This window comes from Neomonachus schauinslandi, chromosome 14, assembly GCF_002201575.2.
Source record: "Neomonachus schauinslandi chromosome 14, ASM220157v2, whole genome shotgun sequence".
Taxonomy (NCBI): domain Eukaryota; kingdom Metazoa; phylum Chordata; class Mammalia; order Carnivora; family Phocidae; genus Neomonachus; species Neomonachus schauinslandi.
The window spans coordinates 849329-863798 of record NC_058416.1 but is presented as its reverse complement, the minus strand read 5'-3'; the positions used below and the strand labels follow the sequence as shown (position 1 = coordinate 863798).

Sequence of the window (14470 nt, the reverse complement as noted above, 5' to 3'; positions counted from 1 at the left end):
CGCCTGGGTGGCTCAGTCGTTAAGCGTCTGCCTTCGGCTCAGGTCATCATCCCGGGGTCCTGGGATCGGGCCCCGCATCGGGCTCCCTGCTCAGCGGGAAGCCTGCTTCTCCCTCTCCCACCGCCCCCTGCTTGTGTTCCCTCTCTCGCTGTCTCTCTCTCTCTCTGTCAAATAAATAAATAAAATCTTTAAAAAATATATATATATATATATATAATACTTAAGGGGTTTTAGTATATGACTATAGTTTACTTTTAATTGTGCAGATTTCTGTTGGTATAGTCTGCTTCGTTTCCCTCTTGTTCACGTACCAGGATTAGTGAGCTGTTGTCATCATTTGAGAAAGCACTTGCTAATGCCAGATAATGAGGAAATTATGGGGATGTAAAAATGAGGATGCCTGTGGAGGAGATAGTCATTGGCCATTGCTTTGTAACTTTATTTTTACGAGTGCTTCAGTAACAGTATGTTCAGGGTGTTCATGGAAACAGACGAGGGAGACGAGGCAGTGTATAATGAGGTCTGGAGAGAAAACCAAGATCTTTATGTGTTTTTGTAAAAATATTTATGAAAAAAGCATCTTCTAATTAAAGATAATTTAGCGTATTTGAGAAAAAGCCTTTCCAAAGGGGTTCCTTAGTACGGTAAGAGTTATTAACTTAGGGGGCGCCTGGGGGGCTCAGTCAGTTGAGTGTCTGCTTTTGGCTCAGGCTGTGATCCCAGGGTCCTGGGATTGAGCCTCACATCAGGCTCCCTGCTCAGCTTCTCCTTCTGTCTCTGCCGCTCCCCCTGCTTGTACGCTCTCAAATCTTTCTTCTGTCAAAAAAATGGATAAAATCTTAAAAAAAAAAAGTTATTAACTTAGCCACTATTAATATTTTGGAATATTATTTGCTTACTTCCTTTCTGTTTCACAGATTTATATTGCTTACCACTTGCTAAGAGTTGGAAATGTCTGCTAGACAATGTGTGGAATCCCCCTGAAGTCAGTGCGAGGGCGCAAGGGTTTGGCTGAACACAGCCAGGCTGCAAAGCGCAGTTCACACAGTGCGTGCCTGAGCATGGGACAGTGCGTGACCTGTGTGCGTGGCCGAGCGTGTGAGACTGTATGTGAGTGAGCGTGCAGGTGTGGGGGAGGGGTAGCCAGGCTCCTTCCTGAAGGTCTCGTCAGAAGAAGGAAGAAGCCATTTAAGGATTTTCAGCTTAGAAGAGAGATTGTAATATTGGTGTATGTAAAAGAGTCTCTAGACTTCCGGTTTGCTTGGGATGAAGGCAGTCACCTGAATTTGCTCCCGTCCCCACTGCGTCCCCAAACCGTACAGGTCAGGTGCAGGTAGCTCGGGCCGCCTGTAGCTCGTGCACGCAGCACACAGGGGAGAAAGAAAACACTGAGCTCCAGTTTCTGTAGTGAGGAAAAGTACCCCACATGGCACAGTCAGCTCCAGAGCCAGGAGAGGGCACACGGATTTTCTCTCGGGATTTGGATCTGATGGAGGCTTTGGAGTTCTCTGAACTTACATGTATCTCGTGTGAGTTACTGCACGTTCTTGATGGGAACAGTCCAGCTACCTGGCCTTTCGTGGCCTCCATTTGGTGTTTCTAACAAGATTTTATTTCACTCCTTTTAAATACATTCATAGTGAATTCTGGATTATTTTAGGAGAAAAAGCTTTATTATTTGTGTACGTCTTTCAAAAAGGAGGAAAGGAAAAACCATGCTAAATAACTGGTTTTCTAACTAGAAAGTGGAAATCATCAGTATTAAGTGAGCATTTAAAGAAGTGACATCTGCATATATTCCTTTTCTAGAGTATGAACTACAAAGGAGAGCATACATATTGTATTTCAGCCTAAGTAATTAAATAAGAATCAGAGCAAATTAATTCAGGTGTCCTGTGGCAATACATGTATTACGTATTCTGTTGCCTGAGCAGCGTCTAATTATGCACATTGTGAATAATGTCTGCTTCTGCTTACCCTATAATGTCAGGATAACCTCAGCTGCTCATTATATGACATCCCGAGTAATATAAATGATTCATATTATTATTATTGATAGAATTGATTTGCTTATTGTTCAGGACCTAGCAATTCTCCCTGAGGTTTAGAGTTTAAAACTAGCCACTTTGAAATATTATCAGTGTTCCTAGGCCTTTAACATCGCCTTCCCATTTAGTGTTCTTTATATGCACTTTCTGCTGTCGTTTCTTCTGCAAACCACAGCACACTCATCATTGTTCAGGTCTTTTCCAATCAAAATACTCCCTTTCTAAAAAGCAGATGTCTGTTGTTTGTTAAGAGGGGTGCACTATTGTGAAAGCAGCTTCACATGGTGACATTTTGCTTTCTCCCTCCCCAGAGCAGGTTTCATCTTTGCAAACTGTGTAACATTAAGGAGAAGGAAACCCAGAGACAAAGTTACTTAGAGATAATTTCTTTCCCATCTTCCCAATCTTTATTCTGTACTATATGAGATTGGTAAAGAGCTATCTTTTACAATAATTTTCTTAATATTAGAAAAAGTTTAATGTTTAAAGTCCATCATTGTTATTACAGAATTGAAAAGAAGCTGCATAGATACTGTATGTTCTTCAATACATACTTGTGCTAGAAATAGACAAAATGAATTCACATGATTAAATAGTTGTAGAAAAGTAATGGGAGAACCAACTTAAGTTTCTAAAATGAAATTGTATTGAACCTTTTATTTGCAGTTTAGAAAGCCTTATAATAATAGAAAGACTTATAAAATTTACTATTTTAAAATATTTTATTTATTTTACAGAATGAGTGAGAGAGAGCACAAGCGGGGTGGTGGGGGGGAGAGCAGAAGGAGAGGGAAAGAACCTCAAGCAGACTCCCTGCTGAGTGCAGAGCCTGACACAGGGCTTGATCTCACAGCTCTGAGATCATGACCTGAGCTGAAATCAAGAGTCGGGTGCTTAATCGACTGGGCCACCCAGCTGCCCCATGTATATTTTTTAATGCCTTATTTTCTTGGAGTTTGACAGTGGGAAAATGTTGTACTAAAGGATATGCGTGCATTAATGTTTAGATGTCCATATGTAGGGACCCCTAGGAAGAGTTTCAAACTCATAAAATTGTACTTATTTGTACTTTTGTGGTCACTTGATGATGGGCAGCTACAGGCAGGTTGGCCTAAGGGAGTGCTTCAGCTTAGAATAACAGCCGACTGCTGGCTTCCCACGGAGTGCAAAGATAAGGGGCGCTGGAAAGTAGAGGGGGAGCTCCACGTGTTTCTACTCTTTGATTTCTTCAGTTACTGGGCAAATATGGGTGCCTACTCTGTGCTTGGTGCTCAGAAGATCCAGGTCAACACCATAGTTACATAGCTCACAGTCTGGGTCGGGGGGAGAGAAGCATGGAAATTGCCACGATACATGAAAATAATTCAGAGTTCACATTAGAGAATCATTTTACTTGTTTCATACTTTAAATGATAAGTGTGTGAGTCAACAACTGGCAGGTTTTATCCAAATTATATACTCCCGTTTGCTAGGTTGTGGCTGTAACTCCTAGATTAACATATAATTGAAAGGTAAGCCATGTGGACCATATTTGGGAAATGGGAGTGAGTCTGCATAGGTTGTTCTCTGTCCAACAGTGTCTGTCAGGGTTGGATTCTAAGACCATCTCTCAATGGATCAGAAATTAGACATTTTAGTTCAGCTATAAATAAATTCAAGTACAAAACAGTTGATGCAGAGAGGCCACATACTTCTCTTTTGAATGTTGATGCTTTGTTCTGTAAAATCATAAAAGTCAAAGGGAAACACCGTTTTCTTGGAGCATTTATTTCTCGGGTGATTGTTACCTCTGCTTTGAACAGCTGCTTGGTTATAAACAGAGGGACCAAGCGGCGGCTCCCTTGCCTGGCATTTTCCCGTGGAGGAATCGAGCGCACAAGCGCAGTACTTGCATACCGTTCTGTGGGGTTAAGATGCTCATGACGGTACGCCGGCTGCCGTGCAGGGCTCCGTCGGAGGCTGGCTGTGTTTGAACGTTTGTGAGCCTGTGGTCACCATTGCTGTGAAGCTGTATAAACTGAAGTGGTGACAAGTGCTCCAAAGTGTGACAGTCTTCTTCTGACAGAAACACTAGTGTTACTCTTCTGACTCTTCAAGTTGTTTCCCAGAAACTCATTTTAGTGGGATAGTGGAAGCCTAATGTTTTTTCTTCTTAAAGAATACTTTTCCATAGTATTTTGTATATTGATGCCGTTATGCAATTATCAGTAGGTTTTTCCAGCTACACCTACTAAATGCAGCAAAGTGTAGAACAGATTTTACTTGACAAACTATATTTGAAGAAGTAACTTCAGAGCGACTGTAAGATGAAAAAGAAAGCGTGTGTGTCTCCAGAAGCAGAGCTTCGGCCGTACGCGGGGCCATGGTCCACAGATCCCTTTCATCAAGGGCCGTCTGTGGAGCTCCTGGATTTTAAGACCCAGTTTAAGCACTGATATTTAGAAGACTTCCTTCTCTTTTCTGTTCTTTGCTGCCGTTGCACTCCTGCCCGTCCGTGTGTGTGCCGGTGGCCCACTGCCTGTCACTGTGTGTGTCCGTTCTTGGCTCTTGCACTAGGCCCAGGGACAACTGCGGTGAAAGGCGGTCTCAGCTGTCCTTCTGGCCCCAGCCTCTAACACGGGCTGTGGGCTCTGCTTAGGTACCGAGTGCCTGTTGGAAAGAGTAGAATGAACTCTCCTCTTCCCACAGGACGTACCTGAGGCACAGTTCCATTACATACCCCTCTCTATTCTTAAAATGGGTTGATTTTCAAGAAGGAGCACCCACCTGTGTTTTGAACACTGAATGGTGGTCAGATGACGAAGCCTGTCTCATCTGTCGAGTGGTAGCTTTCTTTTTAGGGCACTCTGACGGCATTGCGCGGGCAGATGGGTCCATGTGGTCCGAGGAGTTAACTGCTGACCGTCCAGTGCTTGGAATGCAGGAGGCTGAGCGGCGGCTGGTCCTGCTGTCCCATGTCCACGAGGCAGCTGTGTGCCAAGCCCTTCCCTTGAATTCAATTTAAATGACAGCTTTTCACCTGATCAATATTTGCAATACTAGGGGAAATATTTTGGAAACTTGTCAGGATTGGTTTAGATGTTGTGCCTCACAAATAAATCAGAGAACCAAATATCTAGCAAGTGTCTTCCAAGTAATTAGCAAAACGGCCAGAATTTATATCATTGAAAATGATTTCATAAGGGTCGCCTGGGCGGCTCAGTCGGTTAAGGGGCTCGGCCTTCGGCTCAGGTCATGGTCCCGGAGTCCCAGGATCGAGTCCCACGTCAGGCTCCCTGCTCAGCGGGGAGCCTGCTTCTCCCTCTGACCCTCCCCCTGCTTGTGCTCTCTGTCTCTCTTTCACATAAATAAAATCTTAAAAAAAAAAAAAGGTTTGATGAGTGAACGGAAAGAAAACACCAGTAGCACAAACCTCTGTTTCTTACACGCATGTTTGAAAATTTCAGTTTCTTTCTTCCTTCCCAAGTTACTTTTATTTCTCTGGTCTTAAAATACAGTTCTCCATGGAGGGGGCATTAGAGAAGAGAGACGCGTGCCACTCAGGACAGTGGCACATACAGGCAATATGCCAGCACACTTGAAATCTTCCCTGGGTTACTTCCAGGGGCAGGGCTCTGGGCTTTTGTAAGTCTCTATTCTGGAAACACTCCATAATCAAAATTGCAAGAATGCTGTATAGACCATGTCTTCAGATCAAGGCGAAAAGTTCCCAGATTTGAAATATTTTTGTGTTTAAACATACACATTAAAATGTAAAGATAAAACCAGAGTGTGCGTTATTGTTATTGTGATAATGACGTGTGGCCGTGCTTGAGATCTGTACACAGTAGTTCTTAACATACAGCTTATCTGTGAACTTTCTTTAAATGAAAAATATCTAGTATAATAATTTTAAAGAAAAATACAAATGTTGCCTTTATAGAGATAGGTACAGATATGTATTAGGTTTAAAATGTTCACAGATACACTTTTTTTCTCCCGTGAATAAAGGTACATTTGAAAAACATAACCCTTCTCCTTAGCAAAAGGCGAGGAGAGGATATTCTATGATAGCCACTAAGTAGAGGTTGATGGGTTAATTTATAATTTATCTGTGATAATATTTTATACTTTTCCAGGAGGGCTGTAGTTGTTTTTTTTAAAGATTTTATTTATTTATTTGAAAGAGAGAGAATGAGAGAGCACATGAGAGGGGGGAGGGTCAGAGGGAGAAGCAGACTCCCTGCCGAGCAGGGAGCCCGATGCGGGACTCGATCCTGGGACTCCAGGATCATGACCTGAGCCGAAGGCAGTCGCTTAACCGACTGGGCCACCCAAGCGCCCTGTAGTTGTTATTAAGTTACATATTGGAAGATAAAATTTTAGTTTGCTGCCTGAAAGAAATAGAACATATAGTGGTTTAATGCAAATTTGAAATTATTTTATTTATATTAAAGTTAAATATCTTTAAAATGAATTGATTAAAGGCATTCTTTCCACTTATAATTTCATTTTTTTAAATATTCCCATATGTTTTGTAATTTTTTTCATTTTGTTATGGTAAAATACACATAAAATTTACCATCTTAAACATTTTTAAGTGTATAGTGCAGAGGCAGTAAATACGTTCATTATGTTGTGCAGGAATCACCGCCATTCACCTCATAAAACTGAAACTCTGTCCCGATTAAACACTCAACTCCCCCTGCCTGCTCCCTGCAGCCCTTGGCACGCACCATTCTCCTTTCTGTCTCTGAGATTTTTTTGGCTGAGTACCTCATGTAACTAGAATCATGCAGTGTTTGTCTTACTGGGACTGGCTTGTTTTACTCGGCACCAGGTCCTCAAGGATCATTTGTGTTGTAGCAGGTGCAGTAGACTCAGTAATATTCCATTAGGTGGATAGGCCACATTCTGCCTATCCATCCATCCATCCATCCATCCATCCATCCATGGACATTGGGTTGCTTCCATGTGGTAGCTATCGGCCATAATTCTGCTACGAACATGGAGGTACAAATGTCTCTTCGAGACCCTCCTTTCCATTTTGGGGGGGGATCCATACCCACAAGTGGAATTTCTGGATCAAGTCGTAATTCCGTTTTCAATTTTTTGGGGACCCGCCATACCGTTTCCCACAGCAGCTGCGCCATTTTACATTCCCACCAACAGCGCACAGGGGTCCCATTTCTCCACATCCTCTGTTTTCTCCTCTTCTGAGCATTGCCATCCTCATGAGTGTGTGGTGTAAAGTGGGACCTCATTGTGGTTTTGATTTGCTGTTCCCCAGTGATTAGTGATCTTGAGCATCTTTTCATGTCTTTTTGGTCCATTTATATATCTTTGGAGAAATGTCTATTCCAGTCTTTTTCCCATTTTTGAATTTTTTTTGGTGGTGGTGATGAGTTTCAGGAGTTCTCTTTATATTTTGGATGTTAATCCCTTGTCAGATCTATGATTTGCAGATATTTTCTCCCATTCTGTGGGTTGTCTTTTTACTCTGGATAGTGTCTTTTGATGCACAAAATTTAAAAATTTCATGAGGTTCGATTTGTCTGTTTTTTCTCTTGCTGCCTCTGCCTTTGGTGTCATATACAAGAAATCACTGCCAAATTCAGTGTCATGAAGCTTTTGTCGGATGTTTTCTTCCAAGGGTTTTGTTGTTGTTAAGACTTACATTTAGGTCTTTGATTCATTTTGAGTTATTTTTAATTTTTTTTTTTTTTTTTTTAAAGATTTTATTTATTTATTTGAGACAGAGAGAATGAGATACAGAGAGCATGAGAGGGAGGAGGGTCAGAGGGAGAAGCAGACTCCCTGCCGAGCAGGGAGCCCGATGCGGGACTCGATCCAGGGACTCCAGGATCATGACCTGAGCCGAAGGCAGTCGCTTAACCAACTGAGCCACCCAGGCGCCCCTTGAGTTATTTTTATATGTGGTATTAGGGAAGGGTAACTTTATTTCTTTTTCTTTCGTAATTGCTGTAGCTAGAACTTCCAGTACTATGTTCTAAGCTGAATAGACATAGTGAAAATGGGCATCCTGACCAAAAAAAAAAGGTTTCAGTCTTTCACCATCTGGTATGATGCTCGCCGTGGGCTTTTCATGTATGGCTTGTGTTATGTTGATGTAGTTCCCCCTCCCTTTTTCTAAGATTTTATTTAAATTACTTGACAGAGAGAGCAAGCATAAGCAGGGGGAGGGGCAGAGGGAGCAGCAGGCTCCCCGCCGAACAGGGAGCCCAGTGTGGGACTCGATCCCAGGACCCTGAGATCATGACCTGAGCCGAAGGCAGGCGCTTAACCGACTGAGCCACCCAGACCCCCCTGTAGTTCCCTTCTTTTCCTAGTTTCATTGAATGCTTTTGCTTTTTTTCCCTTAATCACAAAAGCATATTGAATATTTGCTTTTTCTGCATCAGTTGAGATGAGCATGTGGATTTTTTTCTTCATTCTGTTAATGTAATGTATTACATTGATTGGCTTACATGTTGAACCAGCCTTGCATTCTGCTTGGTCATAGTGTATAATCCTTTTAATATTTTGCTAAATTCTGTTCGCTAGTATTACAAGATTTTTGCATCAGTGATCATAAAGAATGTTGATCTTTATTTTTCTTGTCATGTCTGTGTCTGGCTTTGGTATCAAGGTTGTGCTGGGTTTATAGAGTGAGTTAGGAGATGTCCCTTCTCTAATTTTTTGGAAGTTTGAGAAGGATTGATGTTAGTCTTTCTTTACATTTTTGGTAGATTTCACCAGTGAAGTCATTGGACCCAGGGCTTTTCTCTGTCGGATTTTTTATTATTGATTCAGTCTCTTAACTAGATATAGGTCTATTCAGATTTTCTATTTCCTCATGATTACTCTTAGTAGGTTTTGTGTTTCTAGAAATTCATCCATTCATCCAATTTCTTGCCACATGGGTACTAATGTATTCTCTTTTAATCCTTTTTATTTCCATTGAAGTGTAATATTTTCCCACTTTGGCTTCTGAATTTAGTAATTTGAGTCTTCTTTTTTTTTTTTTTCTTAGTCCAACTAGCTAAAGGTTTGCCAGTTTTGTTGATGTTTTCAAAGAACGAACTTTTGCTTTCATTCAATTTTAAAATTGTTTTTCTGTTCTTTTATTTCATTTATCTTTGCTCTAATCTTTATTTTTTCCTTCCTTCAGCTGGCTTTAGGTTTGGTTTATTCTTCTTTTTCTAGTTCCATGGTTGTAAAGTTAGGTCATCGATTTGAGATCTTTCCTCTTTTTTAATATAAGCATTTATAGCTTTAAATTTCCCCCTTAGCACCCACTTATGTTGCACCTCACAAGTTTTTTACCATTTGTCTCTAAGTATCTTTTAATTCCCTTTGTGATTTCTTTGTAATCCATTGGTTGTTTAAAAGTGTTGTTGAATTTCCACAGTTCTGTGAATTTTCTGTTATTGATTTCTATCTTTATCTTATTGTGGTTGGAGTAGATACTTTGTATGATGATCTGTTGGGGCTTAATTTGTAACATAAGGTCTGTCCTGGGAAATGTCCCATGTGCGCTTGGGAAGAATGTGTATGCTGTTTTGGGGTGGAATGTTCTGCATGTCTGTTAGATCTAGTTGGCTTATTTTGCCAAGTTTTCTCTTTACTTACTTCTGTCTGGTTGTTCTAGCCATAATTGTGAGTGGAATATTAAGGTCTCTATTACTGTTGAGCTATTTCTCCTTTAAATTCTATCAGTTTTTGCTTCGTCTATTTTTACAGATTTTCATTAGATGCACAGTTGTTTATAATCATATCTTCCTGCCTTATTGAACATTTAATGAACATATTATAATGTCTCTTATAACCTTTTTTGGTTTAACATTTAATTTTTCTGGTATTAGTATAGCCTCAGCTGCTCATTTCTGCTTACTCTTCCCATGGAATATCTCTTCCTGTGCTTTCACTTGCAAATTCTTGGTGTCTTTGGATCTAAAGTGAGTCTCAGCATGTAGACAGTATACAGTTGGATCATGTATTTTTATCCATTGTGCCAATCTCTGTCTTCTGATTGTTGAGTTTAATCCGTTGATATTTGAAGTAATTACTGAAAAGAAGGGACTTAACTTCTGTCATTGTTCAGTTTTTTGTGTGCCTTATATATATATATATATTTTTGTCCCTCATTTCCTACATTACTGTCTTCTATTGTGTTTAGTTGGTTTTTGTAGGGAAATGTTTAAATTTCTCATTTCCTTTTGTGCATATTCTATAGCTGTTTTCTTTGTGGTTACCATGGGAATTACATTTAACATTCTAAAGATATAACACTCTAATTTGAATTTATACCAACTTAAGTTGAATAACATACAAAGGCTGTGCTCCTTTATAGCTCTATCCCCACCCCTTTTGTTTGCTGATGTCACACAATTACATCTTTATACGTTCTGTGCCTAAAAATGTAAACAAATACTTCTTTTAAATGCACCAGCCTCTTAATGTAGAAAACAAGATTTGGAGTTACAAACCAAAATTACAACAATACTAGGTTTTATGTATTAGTCTCTTAAGTCATGTAGAGAACAAAAAGTGCAGTTACAGGGCGCCTGGGTGGCTCAGTTGGTTAAGCAACTGCCTTCAGCTCAGGTCATGATCCCAGGGTCCTGGGATCGAGTCCCGCATCGGGCTCCCTGCTCTGCGGGGAGCCTGCTTCTCCCTCTCCCACTCCCCCTGCTTGTGTTCCCTCTCTCGCTGTGTCTCTCTCTGTCAAATAAATAAATAAAATCTTTAAAAAAAAAAAGTGCAGTTACAAACCATTGTTACAATAATATTTGCTTTTATAATTGCCTGTATACTCACCGTTCTTGAGATCTTTATTTCCCCATGTAGTTTTGAGTTACTGTATCCTCTTCTTTCACCTGCAGGACTCCCTTGAACAGTTCTTGCAGGAAAGGTCTGGTGGACACATACTCTCTAAGCTTTTGTTTTTCTGGGAATGTCTTGATTTTACCCATATTTTTGAAGGACAGTTTTGCTGGATATGGGATTCTTGGCTGACATGGATGTTTGTTTGTTTGTTTTTGAGCACTTTGAATATATCAGCACACTGCCTTCTAGTCTCCAGTATTTCTAATGAAAAATCTGCATATAACCTTATTGGGGATCCCTTGTATGTGATGGTTTGCTTCTTTCATACTGCTTTCAAGATTCTCTTTTTGTCTTTGTCTTTTTTTTTTTTTTAAAGATTTATTTATTTATTTAATTTTTAAAAATTTTATTTTATTATGTTATGTTAGTCACCATACAATACATCATTAGTTTTTGAGGTAGTGATCCACGATTTCATTGTTTTCATATAACACCCAGTGCTCCATGCAGTACGTGCCCTCCTTAATACCCATCACTGGGCTAACCCATCCCCCCACCCCCTCCCCTCTAGAACCCTCAGTTTGTTTCTCAGAGTCCATAATCTCTCATGGTTCGTCTCCCCCTCCGATTCCCCCTGCCCTTTATTTTTCCCTTCCTTCTCCTAATGTCCTCCATGCTATTCCTTACATTCCACAAATGGGTGAAACCATATGATAATTGACTTTCTCTGCTTGACTTATTTCACTTAGCATAATCTCCTCCAGTCCCATCCATGTTGATGTAAAAGTTGGGTATTCATCCTTTCTGATGGCTGAGTAATATTCCGTTGTGTATATGGACCACATCTTCTTTATCCATTCATCTGTTGAAGGGCATCTCGGCTCTTTCCACAGTTTGGCTCTTGCAGACATTGCTGCTGTGAACATTGGGGTGCATATGGCCCTTCTTTTCACTACATCTATGTCTTTGGGGTTAATACCCAGTAGTGCAATTGCTGGGTCATAGGGTAGCTAATGTGAAACAGGAATCCATCAAAATCCTAGAGGAGAACATAGGCAGTAACCTCTTTGCCATTGGCCACACAACTTCTTTCAAGATACATCTCCAAAGACGAGTGAAACAGAAGCAAAAATGAACTATTGGGACTTCATCAAGATAAAAAGCTTCTGCACAGCAAAGGAAACAGTCAACAAAACAAAGAGGCAGCCCACGGAATGGGAGAAGATATTTGCAAATGACACTACAGACAAAGCGCTGATGTCCAAGATCTATAAAGAACTTCTCAAGCTCGACACCCAAAAAACAAATAAGTCAAAAAATGGGCAATAGACATAACAGACACTTCTCTGAAGAAGACATACAAATGGCTAACAGACACATAAAAAATGTTCATCATCATTAGCCATCAGGGAAATTTAAATCAAATCCACATTAAGATACCACCTTACACCAGTTAGAATGGCAAAAATTGACAAGGCAAGAAACAACAAATGTTGGAGAGGTTGTGGAGAAAGGGGAACCCTCTTACACTGTTGGTGGGAATGCAAGTTGGTACAGCCACTTTGGAAAACAGTGTGGAGGTGCCTCAAAAAATTAAAAATAGAGCTACCCTATTTATTTATTTTCGAGAAAGAGATAGAGAACATGTGATGGGGAGGGACAGAGGGAGAACGAGAGAATCTCAAGCAGACTCTGCGCCGATCGTGGAGTCCAGTGTGGGGGTCAGTCTCACAACCCTGAGGTCATGACCTAAGTCGAAACAAAAGTCAGACGCCTAATGACTGAACCACCTTGGGAGTCCTTGTCTTTGTTATATATTATAATGTGTTTCTATGTGGGTCTCTTTGAGTTCATCTTCCTTGGATTTGCTTGAGCTTCTTCACTGTTTACATGCATGTCTTTCATCAGATTTGGGGTGTTTTCATCCATTACTTCTTCACATATTCTCTCTGCCCTTTTCACTCTGTCTTCCACTTCTGGGACTCCCACAATACATATATTGGTTTGTACCTTGGTGTCCTGCACTCCCTCAGACCCTTTTAATTTTCCTCCACCTGTTTTCATTCTGTTTCCCAGACTTGGTCATTTCCATTGTTCTGTGTTCAGGTTTGCTGATTCTTCTGCGTGGTTAGATCTGCCTTGAATCTCTTTAGGGAAATTTTCATTTCAGTCATCGTACTTTTCAGCTCTTGACTTTCTTCTGGTTTCTGTTTAGGTTTTCTGTCTTCATATTTACGTTTCGTTCACACATTGTTTTCTTGGCATTCTTCACATCTTCATTTCTTTAAACATCCTTAATAACTTCCTTTTAAAGTCTTTGTCTAGTATATCTAACATCAGGTCTTTTTCAGGGGTTATTTCTGTTGATTTACAATTTTCCTTTAAATGGGCCATACTGGGCGCCTGGGTGGCCCAGTTGGTTAAGCGACTGCCTTCGGCTCAGGTCATGATCCCAGAGTCCCTGGATCGAGTCCTACATCTGGCTCCCTGCTCAGCAGGGAGTCTGCTTCTCCCTCTGACCCTCTCTCCTCTCATGCTGTCTCTCACTCTCTCTCTCAAATAAATAAATAAAATCTTTAAAATAAATAAATAAATGGGCCATACTTTTTTTTTTTTTTAATGCCTTGTTATTGTTGAACACTTTTTTTTTTGAGTATAATGATGTAACTCTAGAAGTCCATTCTCACCCTTCTTCCGGGCTTGCTGGAGTTTTAGTCATTATATTTATTTATTGATTTACTTATTTTTTATTATTATAGACTGTCTCTGTGCTGGGTTATCAGTCTGAGATGTACATTTAATGTCTTTTCAGGTCTTTTCTGAGCTTTTTCTTGGGCACCCACAGTCACTTTGTGTTTTTTTCCATATATGCAGTTGTTTTAGAATGTTCTAGTGTTTAATGTCTGGCTCCCAGAAGGGGGACAGGGGGGCCCTCGCCCTTCCAACGCCCTTGGAGTCACTGGAGCTGGAGGGCCGACAGCAACGGCCGCCAGGCTCTGTGTCTGCACCTGTGTGATCAGAAGCAGCCGGCGGTGGTCAGAGCTTAGACCCCTGCCCTTTGGAGGACGGGGTGCTTCTTGCCCACCTGGCGTCTGCAGGCTGCCCCAGAAGCACGTGCACGGCTGCCTGCCACACGGCTGGGTAGCTGCTCTGTGCTGGGAGCTAGAAGAGACCCAAACTGACTACTTCTCCTGGACAGCTGCAAGCCTTCAGCCGACTCTGCAGTCCCCAGATAGTCCCATCAGACAGATTCTGCCGTGTGGTCGTTGCCTGGTGGGGAGAGATTCCTGGGGCTCCCTGCTCTGCCCTCTTCCCAGGAGCCTCCGTCTAAATTCCCTTGTTTTTCACCTTTATTCTGCATTGCCATTTCACTCCTCATTCACTGAATCCAGCTTGTACACTTGTTTTTATCACTGCAGATATCTGAAGTAAAAAAAAGTTGCTAACTTGCCATTTTTCCCCTTCTCTGTGAACAGGAAGACTGCGACCCACCCATTCATGAGAGTCTCAGCATAGAAAATACGCTGTGGGCGAGCACCATTGTTGCATCAGGTACGAAACAAGTTCTCTTGTTAGCGTCAGCTGTCACATTTGGTGGTGCTTTGTGTACTGGA

The 14470-nt window shown here is 41.1% G+C and overlaps 1 protein-coding gene across 4 annotated transcripts in view; it reads left to right on the top strand.

Moving 5' to 3' along the window:
• ATP9B (ATPase phospholipid transporting 9B (putative)) overlaps nucleotides 1–14470 on the top strand; it is a 250338-nt gene that overhangs the window by 102669 nt on the left and 133199 nt on the right. For all 4 annotated transcript variants that reach the window (XM_044921226.1, XM_044921227.1, XM_021686168.1 and 1 more), the window contains one exon: nucleotides 14333–14408. In XM_044921226.1, coding sequence (XP_044777161.1) covers nucleotides 14333–14408 — 76 coding nt within the window. The remainder of the gene's footprint in view (nucleotides 1–14332; nucleotides 14409–14470) is intronic.